The following is a 19,964-nucleotide window of genomic DNA, read 5'->3' as shown; positions in this document are numbered from 1 at the left end:
AAAGAAGACATACACATGGCCAACAGACACATGAAAAGATGCTCAACATCACTCTTTATCAGGGAAATGCAAATCAAAACTACAATGAGATATTATCTTACACCTGTCAGAATGATTAAAATTAAAAGCACCAGAAATAATATGTGTTAGGGAAGATGTGGAGAAAAACAAACACTTTTACACTGTTGGTAGGAATGCAAACTGGTACAACCATTGCAGAAAACAGTATGGAATTTCCTCAAAAAGTTAAAAACAGAAGTACCTTACAATCCAGCAATCGCACTCCTGGGTATTTACCCAAAGAACACAAGAACACTAATTCAAAGGGATACATGCATCCTGGTGTTTATAGCAGCATTATTTATAATAGCCAAGATATGGAAGGAGCTCAAGTGTCTACTGAATGATGAAGAAGACACACACACACACACACACACACACAGGAATAGAATATTATTCAGCCATAAGAAGGAATAAAATCTTATCATTTGCAATGACATGGATAGAACTTGAGAGTATAACGCTTAGGGAAATAAGTCAGAGAAAGACAAATACCATATGATTTCACTCATATTTGGAATTTAAAAAAACAAACAAGCAAAGGGAAAAAATAGCAGAAGAGAGAAGCAAAGCAATAAACATACTCTGAACTATAGAGAACAAACTGATGGTTTCTGGGGGCAGGGGTCGGTGGGGAGGGTGAAACAGGTGATGGGCATTAAGGAGGGCACTTGTTATGAGCACCAGGTGATGTATGGAGGTGTCAAATCACTATACTGCAAATCTGAAAGGAATAGAACACTGTATTTTAACTGGAATTAAAATTAAAACTTTAAAAAAAGAATACTTTTTGCTGGAAAAACTTTTTTTGGCTTAGCTAAAAATTCTCTAGATTTCCTACAATAAATATTAACTACTTTCGTAATAAGGGTGAAAGATTTACTGATTATTTCAAGGGAGGACCAGTGAGATTGTGACCATGTACATAAACGAGAGAGCTTTCTCCCTGACTCCCTGTCTCCCATCACCATGGCTTTCTGCCAGCTTCCTGATGCTCACTTCGCTCTGGCTCACATCCAGGTTACTCCCAGTGAGTGTCCCACTCACACCCCACCTCTTTAATCAGACTGACTGTGATAATCGTCCCATGTTTTCTGCTACCAGCCCTGCAGTGAAGCTGCACAGCCCTGTGTCTGGAAACAGCATTTGTCCTGCCCCATGAGTATGTTTTCAGAAGCTCCCTGCAGGTGCCAAATGTATGTCCCTCCAGGCATTGGTCCCCTGGGACTCACCACAGTAATGGGAAGGCCATGAGATGGCAGGGCTTCCCAGCTGAGGGCACCTCTGTCCTCCATGGCAGTGCCCAGAATGTCATTGTTAGTTGCCTCCTTGGCCTCAGAGTCTGGGTGCAGGGGGGATGGGGCAGAGACTGACTGTATTAGGAACTCCAGAGTCCTTGACTAGAGCAGGACAAGAGCGTCTTAAAGTAATTCTAACAGGTATCCCACAACCTTGCTAAGTGCATCATCTTGCAATTTTGCAACCTATTCTAAGTTTGTTTATGACAACTTCAGCTCATTTAACAAAACTTCTTAAATCCCTTAGTCCATCTTATGAAGTAAAACCTTTTGGACAGTACATCTAAATATTCTTTTTAAGGTAGCTTATGGCATCTCTCAAGTAACACCTGTTCCACTCTACCCAAATCCAAGGATGCGTGGAGATTATGGGCACAGCCAAAGGGCCTGCAGAGAGCAGCTCTGTTCCAGCTGCCAATCATAACCTGCTGGTCCATGCTTCAGCCCCTTGGGACGTGGCATCAGCAGGATCTGGGAACCATCCGACCTTCTGACCCCCAACTCCTATGGGTACCCACATCTTGTAGTGTCTTATTCCCATACCAAATGGAAACAATCTCCCCACCACGTGAGTGAGGGTATGACATAACGATGATATATACTCTAACACATATTATGCTCTTCACCTTTTCAGAGTGCACTCACATGTATCATTTCACGTAATTCTCACTTTCTGATGCAGTAACGAATGGCATAGGATGAAGATTAAAAACATGAAAGCAGAGAAGCTGGGTTATACTCCCAACTCTGCAATATTCTAGTTGTGTGGTCTCGGGGAAGTTACTTAGCCTGTCTGACCCTCGATTTCCTCTTCTATAAAATGGACCCACAATACCAAGTGCATAGAGCTACCGTGAAGATTAGAAATATGTTCAAGTATCTGTCGCAATGCTTGGCATATTAACAGCTCTTGGTGAAGAAGGGCTGCAGAGAACAGTTATCTCCATTTTATGTGCTCCGTTTCAAGCCTCAGTGGAAAAGTTAGAAAATTGCCACCTGTATTACCACTGCACAGTTATTTGAAAGCAATCTTTCAGGATTTAAGTTATGTTCCCTACTCCCTCGGATCACTGCCACTGCCTAAATTAAGACTCCCCCCCATCCCGCTCTTGAACTGTCTGCCAAAATCCTAACTGGTCTAAGCGACCTCAGTCTTCTCCCTCTCCAAGGGATGCCTTGAGCTTTAAGACTAAGAAAGCAGAACTTAAATTTCTTGCCTCCCGAAGAGAACTGTCCTAGCTCCCTGTAGCCTGCTTGTCAATATGGCTTCCAAGGCCCTCATCTACTTGTTCCACATGCCATCTTCCATCATTCCTTCTCCTCCACACGCAGCCTGTTCCCCAGCACGTGTGCCCATCTCACCACTCTAGGGTTTTTACTTGCCAGCCTCTGCTATCTGTCACCTTTGCACCAGCAGCTTTCCTTCCTGCATGGCCCAACCTCCTTATTTGCCTAGAAAATGTCTTTTTCCTTTCGATGCTGACCCAAACATCACTGTCACCATGAAGCGCATCTCTGCTCCCCAGATTAGTTACCCTTCCTCCATGGCTCTCACGATGCATGGCAAACCTTTCTGTTGCACACTCATGATGTCATATAAATGACTGGTCACATTTCTGTCTCTCCCAACTCCTCAAAAGCAAGGATTCTTAATGGCTATGACTTATTGAATACCCACTGAAAACCAGTCTTTCATTTGCTGTATATATATTATCTCCTTTAGTCTTCATGACAACTCTATAGGAAAGTCACTACTATTACCTCTACTTTGAGATAATTAAACTGAGGCATAAAGATATTAGGTAACTTACTCAAGGTTCCAAGTTATTAGTGGCCCATCCAGGATTCAAAATCAAAGCCCACTCTCTTCACTACTACAGTATACTATAGTATACAACCTAGCACCAAACTCAGTATCTATCAAGTTGTAACATCTCTGTTGGTTATCTCTTGCTCTGTAACAAAGTATTCCAAAACATAATGGCTCCAAACAGTAAACATTTACTATCTCACACTTTCTCTGACTCAAGAATTCAGAAACATCTTCTATGGGTGGTCTGTCTCAGGGTCTCTCACAAGGTTGCTCTCGAGATGCCAGCCTGGGCTGCTGTCATTAGAAAGCTTGGCTGGACTGAAGAATCTGCTTCCAAGATGGTGTGCTCATGTGGTACTGGTTATGGGCAGAAAGCCTCAGGTCCTTCACACGTGGACCTCTCCACCAGCTTCTTGAGTGCCCTCATGACATCCATGCTGACTTCCCCCCAGAGTGATCAATCCAAGAAAGCAAAGCAGAGGCCACAATGTCTTTTATGACCTAGCCTCAGAAGTTATACTCCATCATTTCCACAGTACCCATTAGCTACAGGGGTCAGCTTTATTCATTGTTGGAGGGGACCACACAGCGGCGTGAACATTGAGAAGTAATCAGAATCATTGGGGGATCCATAAATACTAAGTGACAAAGTGGAAAAAAGTATGAAGAATTACCATGAGTGTCAGAATCTCTTGTAGATAATGAGAAATTTGGATTAGGTAACCACTGCAGTGTCCGCCCTCTTACCTCCAAAACCATGAAAGACTATTCCCAAATTGTCCCCAAATAGAGTGTCAAATGGATTCAGGAATTTAATTTCATTAAATTCCACTAGAGGCCACAGGTGAGTGAGTATTTGCTAACGTGGCTTCTACTTTATGGTTTTAGGCAGAGTCAACAAAGTATGAGAAATTCTCTCAGTTTGAAACATCATCATTTCCTTAACAGCAAAACAAATCTATGTTTGATTTCAGGACTAATACTATAGTTTGATGACAGCCTAAGCCCAGCCTCTGGTCAAAGGCTTATCTTCTTTAGCAGAATATCTATGATTAAACTCAGGTAACCAAATCCCTTGTGTATTACAACAAAGGCAATAGTATCATTGGTTTTAGTCCTTAGTCCTTGCTTGTTTTCAAGTCAACATTTTATTTGCTTAACCTAATTCTTTAATATGATTTAAGACATATGAAGATAAAAACTAACATTGAAATGAAGCATTTTAAAGACACACATTGATACTGAGCACACAAAATTAATTTTATTCTAAAGTTCAGTCCATGGTAGTAGAAATGGAAGCCAAATGTGACCCGTATGCCCTACCACCCTTTTGCCCCTGGTACTACCACCTGATCAGACCCAAAGCAGTTTGTAAGCTGGGTCAGAACACTCTTCAAGGCCCCTTGGAGCCCATCCGTTTACCGTGCTCCACACAAGGGGCTGGAAGACTATGGCCCATGTAAATAGTTTTACTAAAAACACAGCCATGATCATTTGTTTATGAACTGTCTGTGGCTGCAATGGCAAAGTTGAGAATGGACAACAGAGACCAGACGGCTTGCTAAGGCAAAAGTATTTGCTACTTGGCCCTTTACAGAACAACTGTACCAATCCCTGATCCACATCTCTGGAGGTTGGCCTGATGTAAGCTACTACAAGCCCAAAAAGTGGATGCATGCTATATGCTGTTATAAACAATTTTACAGGGAGGGGGATAGGAGTGTTATTGTTTATGTATTATACACATATAGTAAAAGCATGAATCTTAACAGCAGAACACGATGAGATTTTATACAACCATCACCTGTGCAACCCCCTCATAAATAAAGAAAATGTGTCCTGTGCCCCCTCACAGTCAGTACCCCCAACAAAGGGAGCCATTATTTTAACTGCCATCACTTAGATTCATTCACCTAGCCCTGAACTTTCTACGACTGGAGCCATGCAGTGTTTCGCTAAGCATTAAGTCAGTGGCATGCTTACATAAGGTAGAAGGGGGTTTATTCTTCACTGTTGTATAATATTCAATTATAGGACTGTACCACAATTTATTTACCTATCTATTCAAGGACAATAGGTTCTTTCAAGGTTTTTGCTCTTATGAACATTCAATGTTCATGTGTTTTGGTGGGCATAAGGATTGACTTACTTTATGAAGAGTGGAACTTCTGGGCAATAGGAGATATCAACAAACTGCCAAACACTTTTCCAACTTGGTTGTACTTTTTTTTAATACATAAAAATACTGTCCTAATTTTTAATTCCTTGAAAGCAAAGGTCAAAAATACTCTTCCCCCCCCCCCCACACACACAAATTCTCACATTCTGCTGTTCACCCTGTGACTGACTAGCTAGCTATCCTAGGGATTACGGGCAAACTCCAACCTCGACAACATGCTGGCACTTTTCAAATCCATCTTGTTAAGTCCTCACCGAAGACTGTGAGACTAGGTAACCTCAACGTATGGCCTAAGGGGACAAGAGGGGTCAGGAAGGAAAAAATGTCTTGGCCAGGGTCATACAACTAAATCAGTGGCACTCAAGGTCCTTACTGTTTTCCTATAAAAAGCAGGAAGACCAGTTTTGTCGTTATCACAAAGCTAGGAAAACATAAGCGGAGGCAACAATAACCTCAGCTCCTTGTTTTCCCCTCTAACCACCTTATCAGTTCAAATATAATTAAATTCTGCCATGACTCCTCTGTATAACTCCTCACAGAGTAGACTTAAATCATTACTGTCACACTACACTCTGTGTCCGAAGACACTGCTACCCAGCTTGACAATGGTAGAAAAATAAGAAGTACAACCACACTGCAAAATTCTAACATTGAAATATGGCCACAAACCATAAAGTTTCGGACAAAGGCATGAATTTGCAAACAAAAAGCAAAAATAATACAAACAAAAAAACCTATAGGCTTTTGTGTTGTCTACTCAAATCTCTACTGCATGCAGAACTGGACTTAAGTGGCATAAATCAGAAAACGGTAATGGGAACTGAATGAAATTCTCATAAATCACGTTACTAAGTATAGTTACATCTTAGATGTGAAACCCAATTAAACAGATGGCCACATGCTGTCAGAATCAGCCCCTAATCAATAAAGATGTTCATTTCAGAAAATCACCTCAATTTTTCACTTCTTCACTGAAGGAACAAGAAGGCAGTTGGGGGTGAGGGGAACTCCCAGGAAACCCAGTGGGGAATGTCTAAGAAGGAACTCCACCTGTCTTAATTTGTAGTCCAAAAAGTCAGAAAGAAGACAGAAAGAGAAAAAGTCACCCAAAGGACTCCTTGTCATCTTGCCTGGTAATGTAATTTACAATGAGAGCAAGCACTAGTCATTAGGAAAATAGAAACAGCTTGAATCTCTTAATTAAAACACTGCTTCAAATTGTTCATTTCAAACCCCTGTGTTCATAAGCTTTCCAGAAACCACTGGGTTACCCTGAAAGGGATGCTTCTTCAGTAAACCTGTGATAGGATCACCTCTTCCCAGACAAGAAAAAGGCTGAGCAGGGGTGAATCCCAGAGGCAAAATATTATTAGGCACATTGAAATCCCCAAAGGAGCTGTTAAGCATTCACTGACACTGGAAAGTGAGTGTGGGAACATGGGTGAAGCATCCATCTCAATGCCACTATTGGTGAAAACTAAGTCTACCAATGCCAATAGGCGATGAAAATGAGAGTTGATGAAAACACATCTGTACTCTGTAACATGCTGTTTGGCACCCATTTGATGTTATCTGGTAAAGTTAAGTATTTGCATAACCTGTAGGCCAGTAATTCTACTCTTAGTATATACCCAAAACATCAGGGGACAAGCAGAGGAGTATACAGACTGGCAACACTGTCCATAATGACAAAAACCTGGAGTGGGAGAACACGAAGGTCTGTCAACAAAGTCTGTAGTCTAGGTAAATAATCTGACGTACAGTCATGCAATGGAATATTATACAGCAGGGAAAATGAAAAACTCACTGCCATGTGCTACAAGGATGAATCCTAAAAACGTGTTGATTTAGGGGTGCCTGGTTGGCTTAGTTGGCCAGGCGTCCGACTCTTGATTTTGGCTCAGGTCATGATCTCAGGGTTGTGAGATAAGAGACCCGCATAGGCCTGCGCGTGGAGCCTGCTTGGGATCCTCTCTCTCCCTCTCTCTCTGCCCTCCCCTCCTCATGCTTGCTTGCTCTCACTCTCTCCCTAAAAGAATAAAAATTTTTAAAAAACAAAGTAGCTTTAAATTGCATGCAGTATACCATTTTTATTATGCTATAAAAATAAGCAAAAATAAGTATCAACAAATGGTTTAAAATTTATTTTGAGAAAAAGACAACGATAAGCACAAAAAGCAGAAAACTAGTTACCCCTATAGTAAGCAAGATGAATGGGATGGGGAGAAGCATGGACAGATGTAATGATATGGAGAATGTTCTAGTTCTTGGGGGGTGGTAGGTTCATAGGAATATAATGTATATGTTTTAATATGTTATGTATATTCTTTGACATGTACCAAATATTACATAGAACACTTTCTTTTAAAATGGGTAATCTAGTGCAACTCCAGTTTCTGGATCCGGTCCAACCCCGACGGGTCAGGTTTCTACATTGGAGCCAGCCAGCCTCCCGCCAGTTTCTGGACCCCATCCGGAAGAAGAAATGCTCAAGTCAAGTCTGAAAACTCCTAACAGAAAAGCTGGGATCCAGGCTAAGTGAGGGACTCATCCACTTGCTCTAGAAACAGAGAGAATGCAGGAGCTCAAGGAGCTCGGCAGGCATTTGCTTCAGTTAATGAAAAACAAGTTAAGGAGCACTGTGACACCAGGATCCAGCGGCAAATCCACACGATCGCTTCATGGACAAAGCTAAACACTCTGAGCGATGAAACAGAAAATGATAGCATTGGATAAGAATCCACATAATAAAATAAATATCCATGAGTTCATAAGGCTATAAAAAATATGTGATTGCACAGATAGATGCGCGTGAAAGGACGGTCCCTTCTTTACAATAGAATTCACATTAATACGAATGGAAGGGATGAAATTGAAATTGAGCAATGAGAAAACAGCACAGGGATGCTTGCTGCATACAAGTTTTACTAATGGAGGCTAAAATCAGTGAACGAACAACCGGAGAGAAACAGGATAGATAGAGTCTCAGAGATATAGTTCCCAAGATATTTGCCAACTACACCGGCAGGGAGGATAGCAACCTTACAGTGGAACAACCCAGCAGAAATCATCTTCTCCAAGTGAACAAGGGTAGCCTCACATCACCAGCAATAAGACACATAAATAGCACAAACCCGGTGATATGAGGCACCAAGGAGGATACGGCACCACTTCTGTGACATTCATGCCCCAAATGCATTCACCTAAGTCCTATCACGTGAAAAGAGTAGACAGACACAAACTGAGGGACCTTCCACAAAATGACTGACCAGTACTCTTCAAAGGTGTCAAAGTCATGAAGGACAAAGAGAGACTAAAGAACTATCAAACTCTGTAGGAGACTGAGAAGAAATAATGACTAAATGTAACATGGGATCTTGATAGGATTCTGGATCAGAAAAAGAACTTGAGTGGCCAAACTAGTGATATTTCAGTAAGGCCTTAAGTTTAGTTAACGGTGGTATAGCAATGTTAATGTTCTGGTTCTGATTGTTGCATTATAGTTATGTAAGATGGTAACGCTGAGGGAAGTTAGCTAAAGGATACATGGAAACTCTGTGTTCTGGTTTTGTAACTTTTTAGTAATTGTAAAAGTGGCTCAAAGTAAAAAGTGTGTTTTTTTAATAAAAAATGGACAATCTAAAGAATTTTCTATTGCCCAATAGGTTATTCCAACTGTTATTATAATTTACATATAATTCATATCATAAGTAGTAATCATTAATATCTCAAAAATCTTAAGTTCCCATGTAACATATGCAGCTTAATTCTCAACTTGGAGCTATATCAAAACATCAAGGTGCACATGTTAACTATATATACTTTTCGTTGATTATACCTCAATAAAGCTGGGGGACAAAGTAAGCAATGATTTCACGATAACAATGAGTATTTCTATAGTAAGGAGTGACATTCAAAGTATTCAAAATATTTAACAACTGATTTTGTTATACAAATTAGTGTAGAAATCAAATATTACCACCATCTGCTTGTTTTCCTTCTGTTCATTAAGCTCTCACACCAGTCCTTCAGAAACTGACATTCCCAAAGGTGACCACACGAGGGCGACTCTCATGAGCTGTGCCTGCCGGGAGTGGGCAGCCACAGCTCCGGAGCTGTCCTTTCTGGCTAGCGAGTCCTGCGGGTACGAGGGCGAGCAGAGAGGATCTACAGAGGGCAGGTAGGATGCCTCACTGAGAAGTTAGCACTCAAGCAAAGATTTGAAGGAAATGGGAGCATGAACCATGCAGATCACTTGGGGAATTTTCCCAGGCCAAAAGAGCCTCTGCTATAAATGCTAGGAGAGAACGGAGTCCCGCGCTCTAGGAACAGGAAGGAGGCCAGTACAGCTGGAACAGAGGGGAGATAAGGCAGCAGTAAGAGGTCTGAGGGCCATCACAACTAATTTGGCTTTTATCCTGAGTGAGATGGGAAAGCGATAAGGGGTGCTGAGCAGAGGAGGGACCTGAGATGATTGTAAAACATCTTAAAATGGCTGCAATATTCTATTTAGAAAAGGCTGAAGGGGGATAAAGACAGAAGTGGGCAGGCCAGTGAGGAAGCTACATCTCGCGGGGAGGAGGTGGGCCCGTGGCCAAGGGTGGCAAGCATTTGTAAGTTCCATCGCCCACATTCAACAAAGCACACAGAGATGCACTTAAAAGAATGAAATTAGATGTTATCACCAAGTGAGGGAGTGAAGACAAAGACCAGAGGAGGCGCAGAAGGGATGAGAAACCAGCAAGGGCTAAAGCAGGAGCAGCCTCCCCTCCCCACAACAGGTCACTGCCGCCCTGCATTCAGATGTTTGTCATTCTCATGAATGTCTTCCTACTTTCACTACAAAAGGATGTACCTCTAGACAACACATAGGAATGTTTTTGCATGCTTTTCAACTTTTTTATATGGTATCACACTTGATAGTATTTCCCCAGTTGTTTTCCCCCCACAACCAATACTTGTGAACTTTATCCATGTGAATGCATGTTGCTCTAGATCACTCATTATTCACTGCTGTCTGGCATTCCTGTGTGTGAACAGGCCACATTGGGGTCATTTTCCCGCAGACGGACACGTAGGTTATTTCACTATTTCTGCTATGATAAACAACACCGGTATGAGTACTCTCACACAAGCCTCCTCCTGTGAGACTTCTCTAGGGCAGTGGTTCTCAAACTGCGTCAGAGTCACCTGGAAGCCTTAATACAACAGATTTCTGAGCCCCATGTCCAGAGTTTGTGAACAACAGGTCTAAGGTGGGGCACAAGAACTTGCTTTTCTTTTTTTTTTTTTATCATTTTTATTTATGCATTTATTAATTTACATGCAAGTTAGTTAGCATATAATACAACAACGATTTTAGGAGCAGATTCCAGTGACTGATCCCCTATGTATAAAACCCAGTGCTCATACCAACAAGTGTCTTCCTTAATGCCCCTTACACATTTAGTCCATCCCCCTCCTACAACCCCTCCAGCAACCCTCTGTTTGTTCTCTGTATTTAAGAGTCAAGAATTTGCATTTCTAACCAGTTGCTCCGTGATGCCATTGCTATCCGTCCCAAGATCACACTTGGAGAAACAAAGCACCGGGGCACATGCCAGGAGGGCAGTGATGGTCACAGACATGCATGGACATCTTCAGCCTTTCTAGGTATTGCCAAATTGCTCTGCAAAGTGGGTGAAGCAATTTACACTTCTACCAATAATAATTATGTGTCCCTGCTGCCAACACTCGGTACTGTCAGATTTTTTATTTAATCTGACCTTTAGTCATTTTGTAAACTTATCGTGGCATTTTTACCTACACAATATGTGTAAATAAAAGCCACTTAAGACTTTACATCCTAGGGTCAATTAGAACATTTCCAAGCATTTCTATAGACAGGCCCCTCAGGTTCTATCATCTGCCCAGCTACCTGCTTGTTTTCCCCATCAATCCTAGAAATAAACAAAAACGGTGCGGACAAAGTCATTAAGAACATTATGAAAGATGACTACAGTTTTCTTTTCATGGCCAACTGCCCTGTAGTTTTATTTATTGTAGTTCTGTCTTCTTGGGGTTTTTGTTTGTTTTCGTTTCGTTTTGTTTTTACTTAATTAGGTGAAGGGAGTGAAGCAAATCGGGCATATGGATACAGAAACTTAAACTTCCTTCACCCACATACCTGATCACTTTTGGAGGGAAATAAAGAAATCACAGTCAGGGAAAAGTTCCTTCCATTTTGTACCACATTAACAAGGAGACAAGAAGCCAGTACTCACGAATCTGGTTGGTGGATGCACTGTAGAAGGCATTGACGGTCGTGGGATTCGTAAACCACCTGTAGAAAGAGAAGCAAATACCACCAAGAAATCATCATTATCCAGGCGGGAGGGCAACAAGAATGAACACAATGTGGCAAGATTTATTAGCAAATAACCAGCAAGCAATGGGGAAATAGGGCACATGGGGAAATTACCACCTCAGTTTAGGGTTATTGCTCTGTTCAATGAGCAGCCTCATCATAAACTGAACATGGTTCAGTGAGAATATATTAACATGCCTGCTTATTCACTAGTACTAACTTAACAGAAAAAGTCAGCACCAGTGCTTCTGAAATAGCTTTAATGAGAAATTCTAGAATCTAAAGGGCTCTCCCCATAGATGGAAACAGCAAGAAGCTGATGTTTGGCAGGCCTAGTTCAATAGATCCATGGGACAGCTAACTTTCTATGCTGCATCACTTCTGACCTGTCCATTCGACATTTGGCATTGATGACAACACAGAAATCTATGTAAAGAGAGATGGATAAAGTATAACCATGCCACCCAGAGGTTCTCCCTGCTCCAGTGGACAGTTTACAGATGTAAGCATCCAAAGAGCTAATGAGTCATCCTGCCTCTTTTACTAAGTAGCGGGATTGTGTTGGAATAGTTGCCCACCTTCCTGGGGTTTGGTTTCAGCTATAAAATTAAGATACTGCATTGAGAGGCACACCTGAGTGGCTCAGTCAGTTAAGCGTCCAACTCTTGATTTCAGCTCAGGTCATGATCTCATGGCCTGTGAGTTTGAGCCCCACATCGGACTCTGCACTGACAGTGCGGAGCCTGCTTGGGAATCTTGCTCTCCCTCTCTCTCTGCCCTCTCCTGCTCTCTCTCTCGCTCTCTCTCTCAAAAAAACAAATAAACTTAAAAAAATTTTTTTTAAAGATCCTGCATTAAGCAATCAGGGGAGTACCTTCCAGCTATAAAGAGTCTACATTCCAGGGGCACCTGGGTGGCTCAGTCAGTTAAATATCTGACTTCTGCTCGGATCATGATCTCACGGTTGGTGAGTTCAGGACCCAAGTCAGGCTCTGGGCTGACAGCTCAGAGCCTGGAACATGCTTTGGATTCTGTGTGTCTGTCTGTCTGTCTCTCTCTCAAAAATAATTTTTAAAAAAGAGTCTACATTCCACTTTAAATGCATGAACTACTTAGCTCAGGGCTTCGCAAAATTTTTTCTGTAAACAGTCAGATGGTAGACAATTAGGCATTTTGTAGGCAAAGAGGCAAAAATCAAAGATGTTATGTAGGTACTTCTTTCGTAAGAGAAAGGGTTCCACAAAATTTTATTGATAAAGTTAAAAATAGAACAAGTGAGTACAATTTTTTGTAAGACAGCCTGTTAATGAGAAGAATGGAATTCTTTAGAGGCAAAATAACATTTTGCTTAATTGGGATTCAGAGTTAGTGCTTCATATCATTAGATCGACTACAAACATTTATCTCTAAAAATCACTCTTTGCTCATGGGCCCCACAAAAACAGGCATCAGGCAAGATTTAGCCCACAAGCTGCATCGTGCTGACCCCTGATTTAGAGGCCCGTGAGTTTCTGCCCTTTATGATAAAAACCAAGCAATCTGTCTTAAACTGAATTGCTCAAAATAAACTCATATAGATCCCTTTTCAAAACAATCATTTTACTGATTTATATCTAACAGAAGAATTATGGCAAGCTAATAATTTAAGTCAGACTAATATGAAACTGGTAGGAAATCCAAGGGTTGATTCTAGTTGATCGGCCCACACCTTCTCCCTATAAAGAAGTCCACAAATACATCATTCTATTATCATTAGAAGTAACAGTGGCTATAGGAAATTTTCACTGAGCGCTCACAATGCCCTAGGCACTTCCTATTTGTAGTCTTCCCCATAGCAACTGTAGGAATCACTAGCCTATCTCACAGATGAGGACAATGAGACTTAACAAGCATTATGTACTTGTGCAAGATCTGCTGTGACTTCAAACCGGTTCTCTTAAGTGTTACAGTATACCGGAGACATTACTGGAAATCAAGAGAGTGCCTCCTCTAGTCAAAACTGAAACATGTACTCCTTTCCATAAAATGTGTACTCTTTTCCTTCAGAGTTAGGATTAGTATTTCAATAAGCCCCAATGTTTAGCAAACAAACTTACTGGCTGGTCTACCTTCTTGAGGAAACAAGTGGAGGGGAAAACACCTTTATCGTTCTAAGGTCACTACCTGAGGTAGGTGGAATTATGTCCAGGTCCTAATCCCTGGATCCTGTGAAGAGGTTACATTACATGCCAAAAAGGACACTGCAAATATAATTAAGGTTAAGGAGCTTAAAACAGGGATGGTCTCCTGGATATCCAGGTGAGGCCAATCTAATCACTAGTCCTTAAAAGTAGAGAACCTTCTGTGTCTGGAGTCCCAGAGATGTCGGGGAGGAAGTCAGATTCCAAGAGTTAAAAGGATTCCACAGGCCGTTGCTGGCTCTGAGATGTAGGGACCATGGTGCAAGGATCAGAGAGAAGCCTTTAGAAGGGAACAGTGGCTCCCAAATGACAGCCAGCAAGGAAGTAGGGATGTCAGTTCTGAAACTGGCAGGTAGTGAATCTGCCAACAACTCAATAAGCTTGGAACAAAATTCTTCCCAGAGCCTCCAGCTATGAGCCCAGCCAGCTGACAACTTGATTCCAGTCTTATGAAAGCTAGATCTCAGAAAACAGCCAAGGCATCCTGTACTTCTGACCTACAGAACTGTGAGATAATACATTTGTGTTATTTTGAGTTGCTAACGTTGGGTAGTTTGTTACAGCAGCAACAGAAAATTAACACATTACCGTACAAAGAACCCAGCATTGGTATGTCTGAAGATTGAGTCAAGTCCTAAAGGACAATGGACTGAAGCGTAATAGGTGCAAAAGATGATTTATATCCCTAGAGCTCATCCCTTCTCTCCCCTGCCTTCAGCAAAGAATGAACTTGCAAAATGTGAGGATAAGGGCCATGCAGGAAAAATGATTCTAACTGCTGATGAACAAAGGTGGACAAAACAAAGAGATCAAACAATCAGAGGGGGCCTGATAGGGCCTCTGAAGCTTCAGCAAGAGTACCTACAACCTCTTATTTCAGGCCCACGATTTCACCTTTCCTGAATTCCCAGAGCTGGTGCTGTCTGTAAAGTATGTTTGGAGCCTTGATTGTACCCAGAGCTGATATTTAGTGGCTGCACCAGTAGATCTTACCACTTGTGGGCGCTACTGCTACTTCTTATTGGTCACTGCCTATGCCAAACCAGCCATTAAATATTCTGTATATCTCCCTGATTATATCCAAGTGTATTATATATTTAGTTTTACCATTCTCTAATATAAGGCTACCTATTCTGATTTTAACATGTGTTTGCAATTTTTTTTGCACTCCTCCCATTAAGAAGTGGAGTCTACAGTCCTCTCCTCTGGATTATGGGCTGGCCTTGGTGACTTGGTTTTAAAACATAAAATGCAGTGGAAATGACACCACGGGACTGCCTATGCCAGGCAATTAAGGGCAATACAACCTCCCCCTAGTGTGCACACACGGTTCCTTCCTCCTCTCTTTCTCAGGAACCTGCTCTTTGGAGCTTCTTGCTCAATCAGCACGCTATAAAGAAGCCCAGTATGCAAAGCCATAGGCAGCCAACAGCCATCATCAGCCACTAGACATGAGAGAAGACACCTCCCCCATGACTCCAGCTCCAGCCACTCTCTGACTGTAATTACATGAAAGCTCATAAACAACAAGCACTCCGCTGAGCCTAGTGGAGTGGTTTGTTAGACTGCAGGAGATAGATAACTGAAACACTGACAAGTGGTTGTCCGTAGATGAAGTTGTAACCAATGGGTTGACTTTTCTCATGAAAATGTTTTGTTTGCCCATCACAACGGTTTTTAAAAGGACTGAACTGGAACTCCTTTAAACGAGGTGTACAATGACTGGTTCTCCACGGTCCCCACCGCCCCCCATCAGTTTACACTTGTCTACATCACCATCTGTTAACTGATTGGGCCCTGAAAGCATATGTGTTAACACAACTTGTCTCCCAACAAGATGTTAAGCTCTTTATGGGCTAAGACCATTGTCCCAGTGGCATGTGCTGATCAGAAGATCATTACATCTAGTGAAATGAATTTATTGCTATATATACATCTACTTGAATAAACGAAAAGTGTCCTTCAAGTGCTTTAAATTCTTCTTACCATGACTTTAGGGTGTTCCTGCAGACTGTGTTTGGGGAAGGATTTAATGGACAAGGTGGGAAGAGGTCTCGTATAAATTTCAAAAGAAAAATACATGGGGATGAAATTATACTGGACAATGGAATACACAAAAGGAGTGTAATAGTAATAATGAAATACAGTTGTTTAAAGACAAGGACATTGGTACTCTGATTTTTTGAACCATATAAAATAGATATACATCAGGCTAAAGTTTTACATTTTACCTATCAACTCTTAAAGATAGTCAAAGGAATAGGGAATGGTCAAACCATAGAATATTTATTACTTTATTTCTAATACCCTGTAGATTATATCCTTCCCATTCCATGCTATAGATAATGCTTTTACAAACAAAAATTCTGGGAAAATCATAATTTGTATAGACATTTGATCTATTTTTACCTATTTTTTGAAAAGATAGAGAAAGAAATTCCAGACATGTCTGGTCACAGCAGAGTGAGAGTGAGTTAATAGGGAAGCTGACTTAAAGCCATTTCTGTCAAAGAAAGGGGATCCTAAGGGAAAAAATTACTTTTGACTCAAGCCAAGCAGTAGAGTAAATCCTCTATTTTTAAGTGAGCTGATGAAGTGACAATTCTGAGAACCAACCCCTAAATATGTACCTTCAGGGATGACCACCCAATTAACTCCATTCTTGCTGACATTTCCCATTGCGTTAGAAACTTCTTAATGCACATTAGTTCGGCTAAAATGGATTCCATGAGAATGAAAGATAAAGGGTATTTATCTCCTATACCCACAAAGAAGCAAAATGTTATTTCAGGGCTTTGTGGAAATATAATCATGATGTGCTATTCAAAGTAAACTAGTGTAGTGGAGCTACTCCAGAATCACTCCCACTAGATTAACTCATCAATTTTCAAAACTAAAAGATGTCGATTAAAGCCAGTGGGTGTCATGAAGCTAAAATTCCCTACAATGCCTGAAAAGGAGCAGCCCAAAATTTCTTCTAAAAAATAGACTATCCTATCCCTTTACCACACAAAGAGGACCTTCAATTTCTTAATGTTACTTTCCCTGAAATAGACACATAGTTTGAGGAAGCAAGAATTAGTACTATTGCATGGATTTTCATTCATGCATAACTTTTCCAGAAACATCAACCAATTTAATGTCCTTGTGAAAGAGGTATTTGTTTTTGCTGATGGAGAAGAAAACTACACAGAATCATGTGGTTTGCCTAAGCCCACAAAGTCAGCCAGCATTTTTCCAAGGCATGAATGAAATAAGAGAAATAGACAAGACCCTTTGAATCTGACAGTCCATCAGTATTTTAGGATGATGGTAAAAAGGACACATTTAGGAGGTTTTCAATTAGCAGCACAGGCCTTGTCACACACCCAAAAGCATAATGACATTTTGAAACTGAATTAACTTGACAGTACCTCTAATATGGAGAAGCACAAACGCCAAAAATTCAAGAAAATACTGGTGACAAAAATATCTTGAATTATCCACAAACTGCAAGAAGAGTCTGAACCGATCTGAAGTAGATCTGAAAGAGCAGGATGATTCACACAGATCTGTGACTACCATACTACATGGAGATGCTCATCCGGATACTGGAAAACATTTGCTGAGGTTGTCAGATTCAAGGAGCTATCTCTAGAACCCTATATCTAAAAATTTCCTTTTTCTTTTACATCTAAAATTTCAATTGACTGATTGAGGTTAGGAATGAAGCAGGAGAGACGGGCTAAGAGACATTGTGATGAGAGGAGAGAACCAAGGACACTGGAGCACATGGCTTGAAAGCAGTTGCCTGTCATTTCCAAAGAAGTCTGAAAACCTTCTAACCTATGTTCTTTTGACTGGAGTCAGGGATGGGTAGAGCAATGGTTCAGCTTTAGGCCTACTCCTTAAAGTGAACACTTTGAACTAACTTTGTGGGTGGATGCTGTAGGAAGGCCAGAAGGGCAGAGGGCAGAGATAGGTAGATTGGGAGCCATGGGTAAGAGGGACAGCTAGTATTCACAGCTTAAGCCAAGGGCTGGTACAGAGCCTCAAGTTTCTACAGTCTAGAAAAGAGCAGGGAGTTGAAAGGGAGAGTAACAAGAGACCCAGAGAGCATAAAAAGAGCCAGTCAAACATCCAGAGACCAGAATATCAGCCAAGGTTAAAAAGTAGGCCATAAAAAAAAAGTGGGCCATGGAAAACAGGCTTCCAGCTATGATGATATGAAATAGTCAGCAAATTCCTTCCACAAAAATCAAGTATAAAACTGGACACAATGGTCAACAAACAACCATTTTAGGGCTCTGGGAATTGATCATCAAATCCAAACAACAAACTGAAAAATGTTTAATTATGAAAAAGTGCTAGAGCTTGGAAGTAAGTAGAACAGGAGTCTGTGGCCTTCTTGCCAGGGACTGCTCCTGCCCTTCCCAGCATGGTCAGTGAGAACTCTGTTCTATCAGGACAGGTAGGGCGGCTGGCAAATCAGCAGCTTTGTTGCCACAGGGGGTGGACTCAATTGGAGGTGGAGGTGAAAACCTGCAGCTTTGTCAGCTAAAAGTGGCAAACTTGGTAGAAAACAAATGAAAGGATGCCCACAGCTCTCCCAGCCTGAAGTTACAGTTCCCATTGGGAAGACTGACAGGAGAGCCAGGAATTTTTTTAATTAATTAATTAATTAATTAATTATTTATTTATTTTGAGAGAGAGAGAGAGAGAGCGAGCGAACACTTGAGGGGAGAGGGGCACAGAGAGAGGGAGAGAGAGAATCCCAAGCAGGCTCTGCACTGTCAGCACAGAGGCCGACACGGGGCTCGATCTAACAGACCATGAGATCATGACCTGAGCCAAAATCAAGAGTCAGATGCTTAACCAACTGACCCACCCAGGCAACCCCAAGCCCGAAATTTAAAAGGGAGATCTTAGAAATAAAATAGTCATAGAAGGGTGAGGTAAGGTCTCCGCACACCCCTGGCTGCCTGGGACCCTAGACACACATACAGGAAAGATTCAAGCGAGCCCAGTGGAAAGCGAACTCCAAGGCTAACTGAGAAATGTACTCCCAGCCCATACACAGATCAACTGGTAGAGGACAGAAGCCCTCCCTATTCCAGGTGTTTGAGCACAAGGTCTACCCCAATCCCTGGCAGAGCGCTAAGCTGTGCAGGCACAGGGACAACCTCTGGGAAATGAGGCTCAAAAATAAACATAAGAATTTAAAAGATGAGAAGAGACCTCCATGGCTGCCTACTATATAAGGAGATAGATTCTGCAATCTAAGTCAAGGAAAGTTATCTTTTTTTAAAGCCTCAGAAAAATTAATCAGAATCCATAGTTGTTACAATGTAGTATCCAAAATGTCATTTTCAACGACAAAAAAAATATGCTATACAAAGAGACAAAAGTGTTAAGAAAAATGCAGTCAATAAAAACTGAGCAAGGCCAGATGTTGGGTTTAGCAGACTTGAAAGCAGCCATTACAAATTAGCCTACAGAATTAAATTATATTCAAAGAACTAATGGTAAATATAACAGTGACTGAACAAACAGAAAATCACAACAAACAGAAACTAAAAAACAACCAAATGGCAATTCTGAAATTGCAAAGTACAATCACCAAAATGAAAAATTTGTTACGTGAGTCAAAAGCAAATTTGAAAATGCAGAAGAAACAATCCATGAATTTGAAGACAGATCAACAGAAATTATGCAGTCTGCAGCACATGGAGAAAAACAGTGGAGAAGTGGGCACCAGCAGAACAGTATCTAAAGTACCAGCAGGCAGAACCAACAGTAATCTAAACCTTACAGGGAACACTGTGTCAGGTGTATTTCAATTAAAAAAAGTGATCTAAACTTCAAGTGAAGATTTCTTAATTGTAAGCCTCTTATTTGATAAGTGGGGATAATAAATAGTACGTACACCTCACAGAAATGACAAGAGGATAAAATTAATTCTAACATGTAAAACACTTCCTGGCACATTGTCAACATAATAATGGTTAGATGCCATCATTAGCATCATACACATGTTGCTAGGGAAGGAAATCATGGCTGGCCTTGGCCCCAAAAGTTCCTAGGGAAACTGCCTACCTATAGGGAAAGT

General features: G+C 41.2%; 1 protein-coding gene across 6 annotated transcripts in view; it reads right to left on the bottom strand.

Annotated features, from left to right (window-relative positions):
* The window catches only part of PHEX (phosphate regulating endopeptidase homolog X-linked), a 232,999-nt gene that overhangs the window by 40,025 nt on the left and 173,010 nt on the right, over positions 1 to 19,964 (bottom strand). For all 6 annotated transcript variants that reach the window (XM_042975235.1, XM_042975236.1, XM_042975237.1 and 3 more), the window contains one exon: positions 11,614 to 11,672. In XM_042975235.1, coding sequence (XP_042831169.1) covers positions 11,614 to 11,672 — 59 coding nt within the window. The remainder of the gene's footprint in view (positions 1 to 11,613; positions 11,673 to 19,964) is intronic.

This window comes from Panthera tigris, chromosome X (assembly GCF_018350195.1).
Source record: "Panthera tigris isolate Pti1 chromosome X, P.tigris_Pti1_mat1.1, whole genome shotgun sequence".
In the NCBI taxonomy this organism is placed as follows: Eukaryota; Metazoa; Chordata; class Mammalia; order Carnivora; family Felidae; genus Panthera; species Panthera tigris.
The sequence above is the reverse complement of the archived record's forward strand: the minus strand, read 5'-3'. Positions and strand labels throughout refer to the sequence as shown.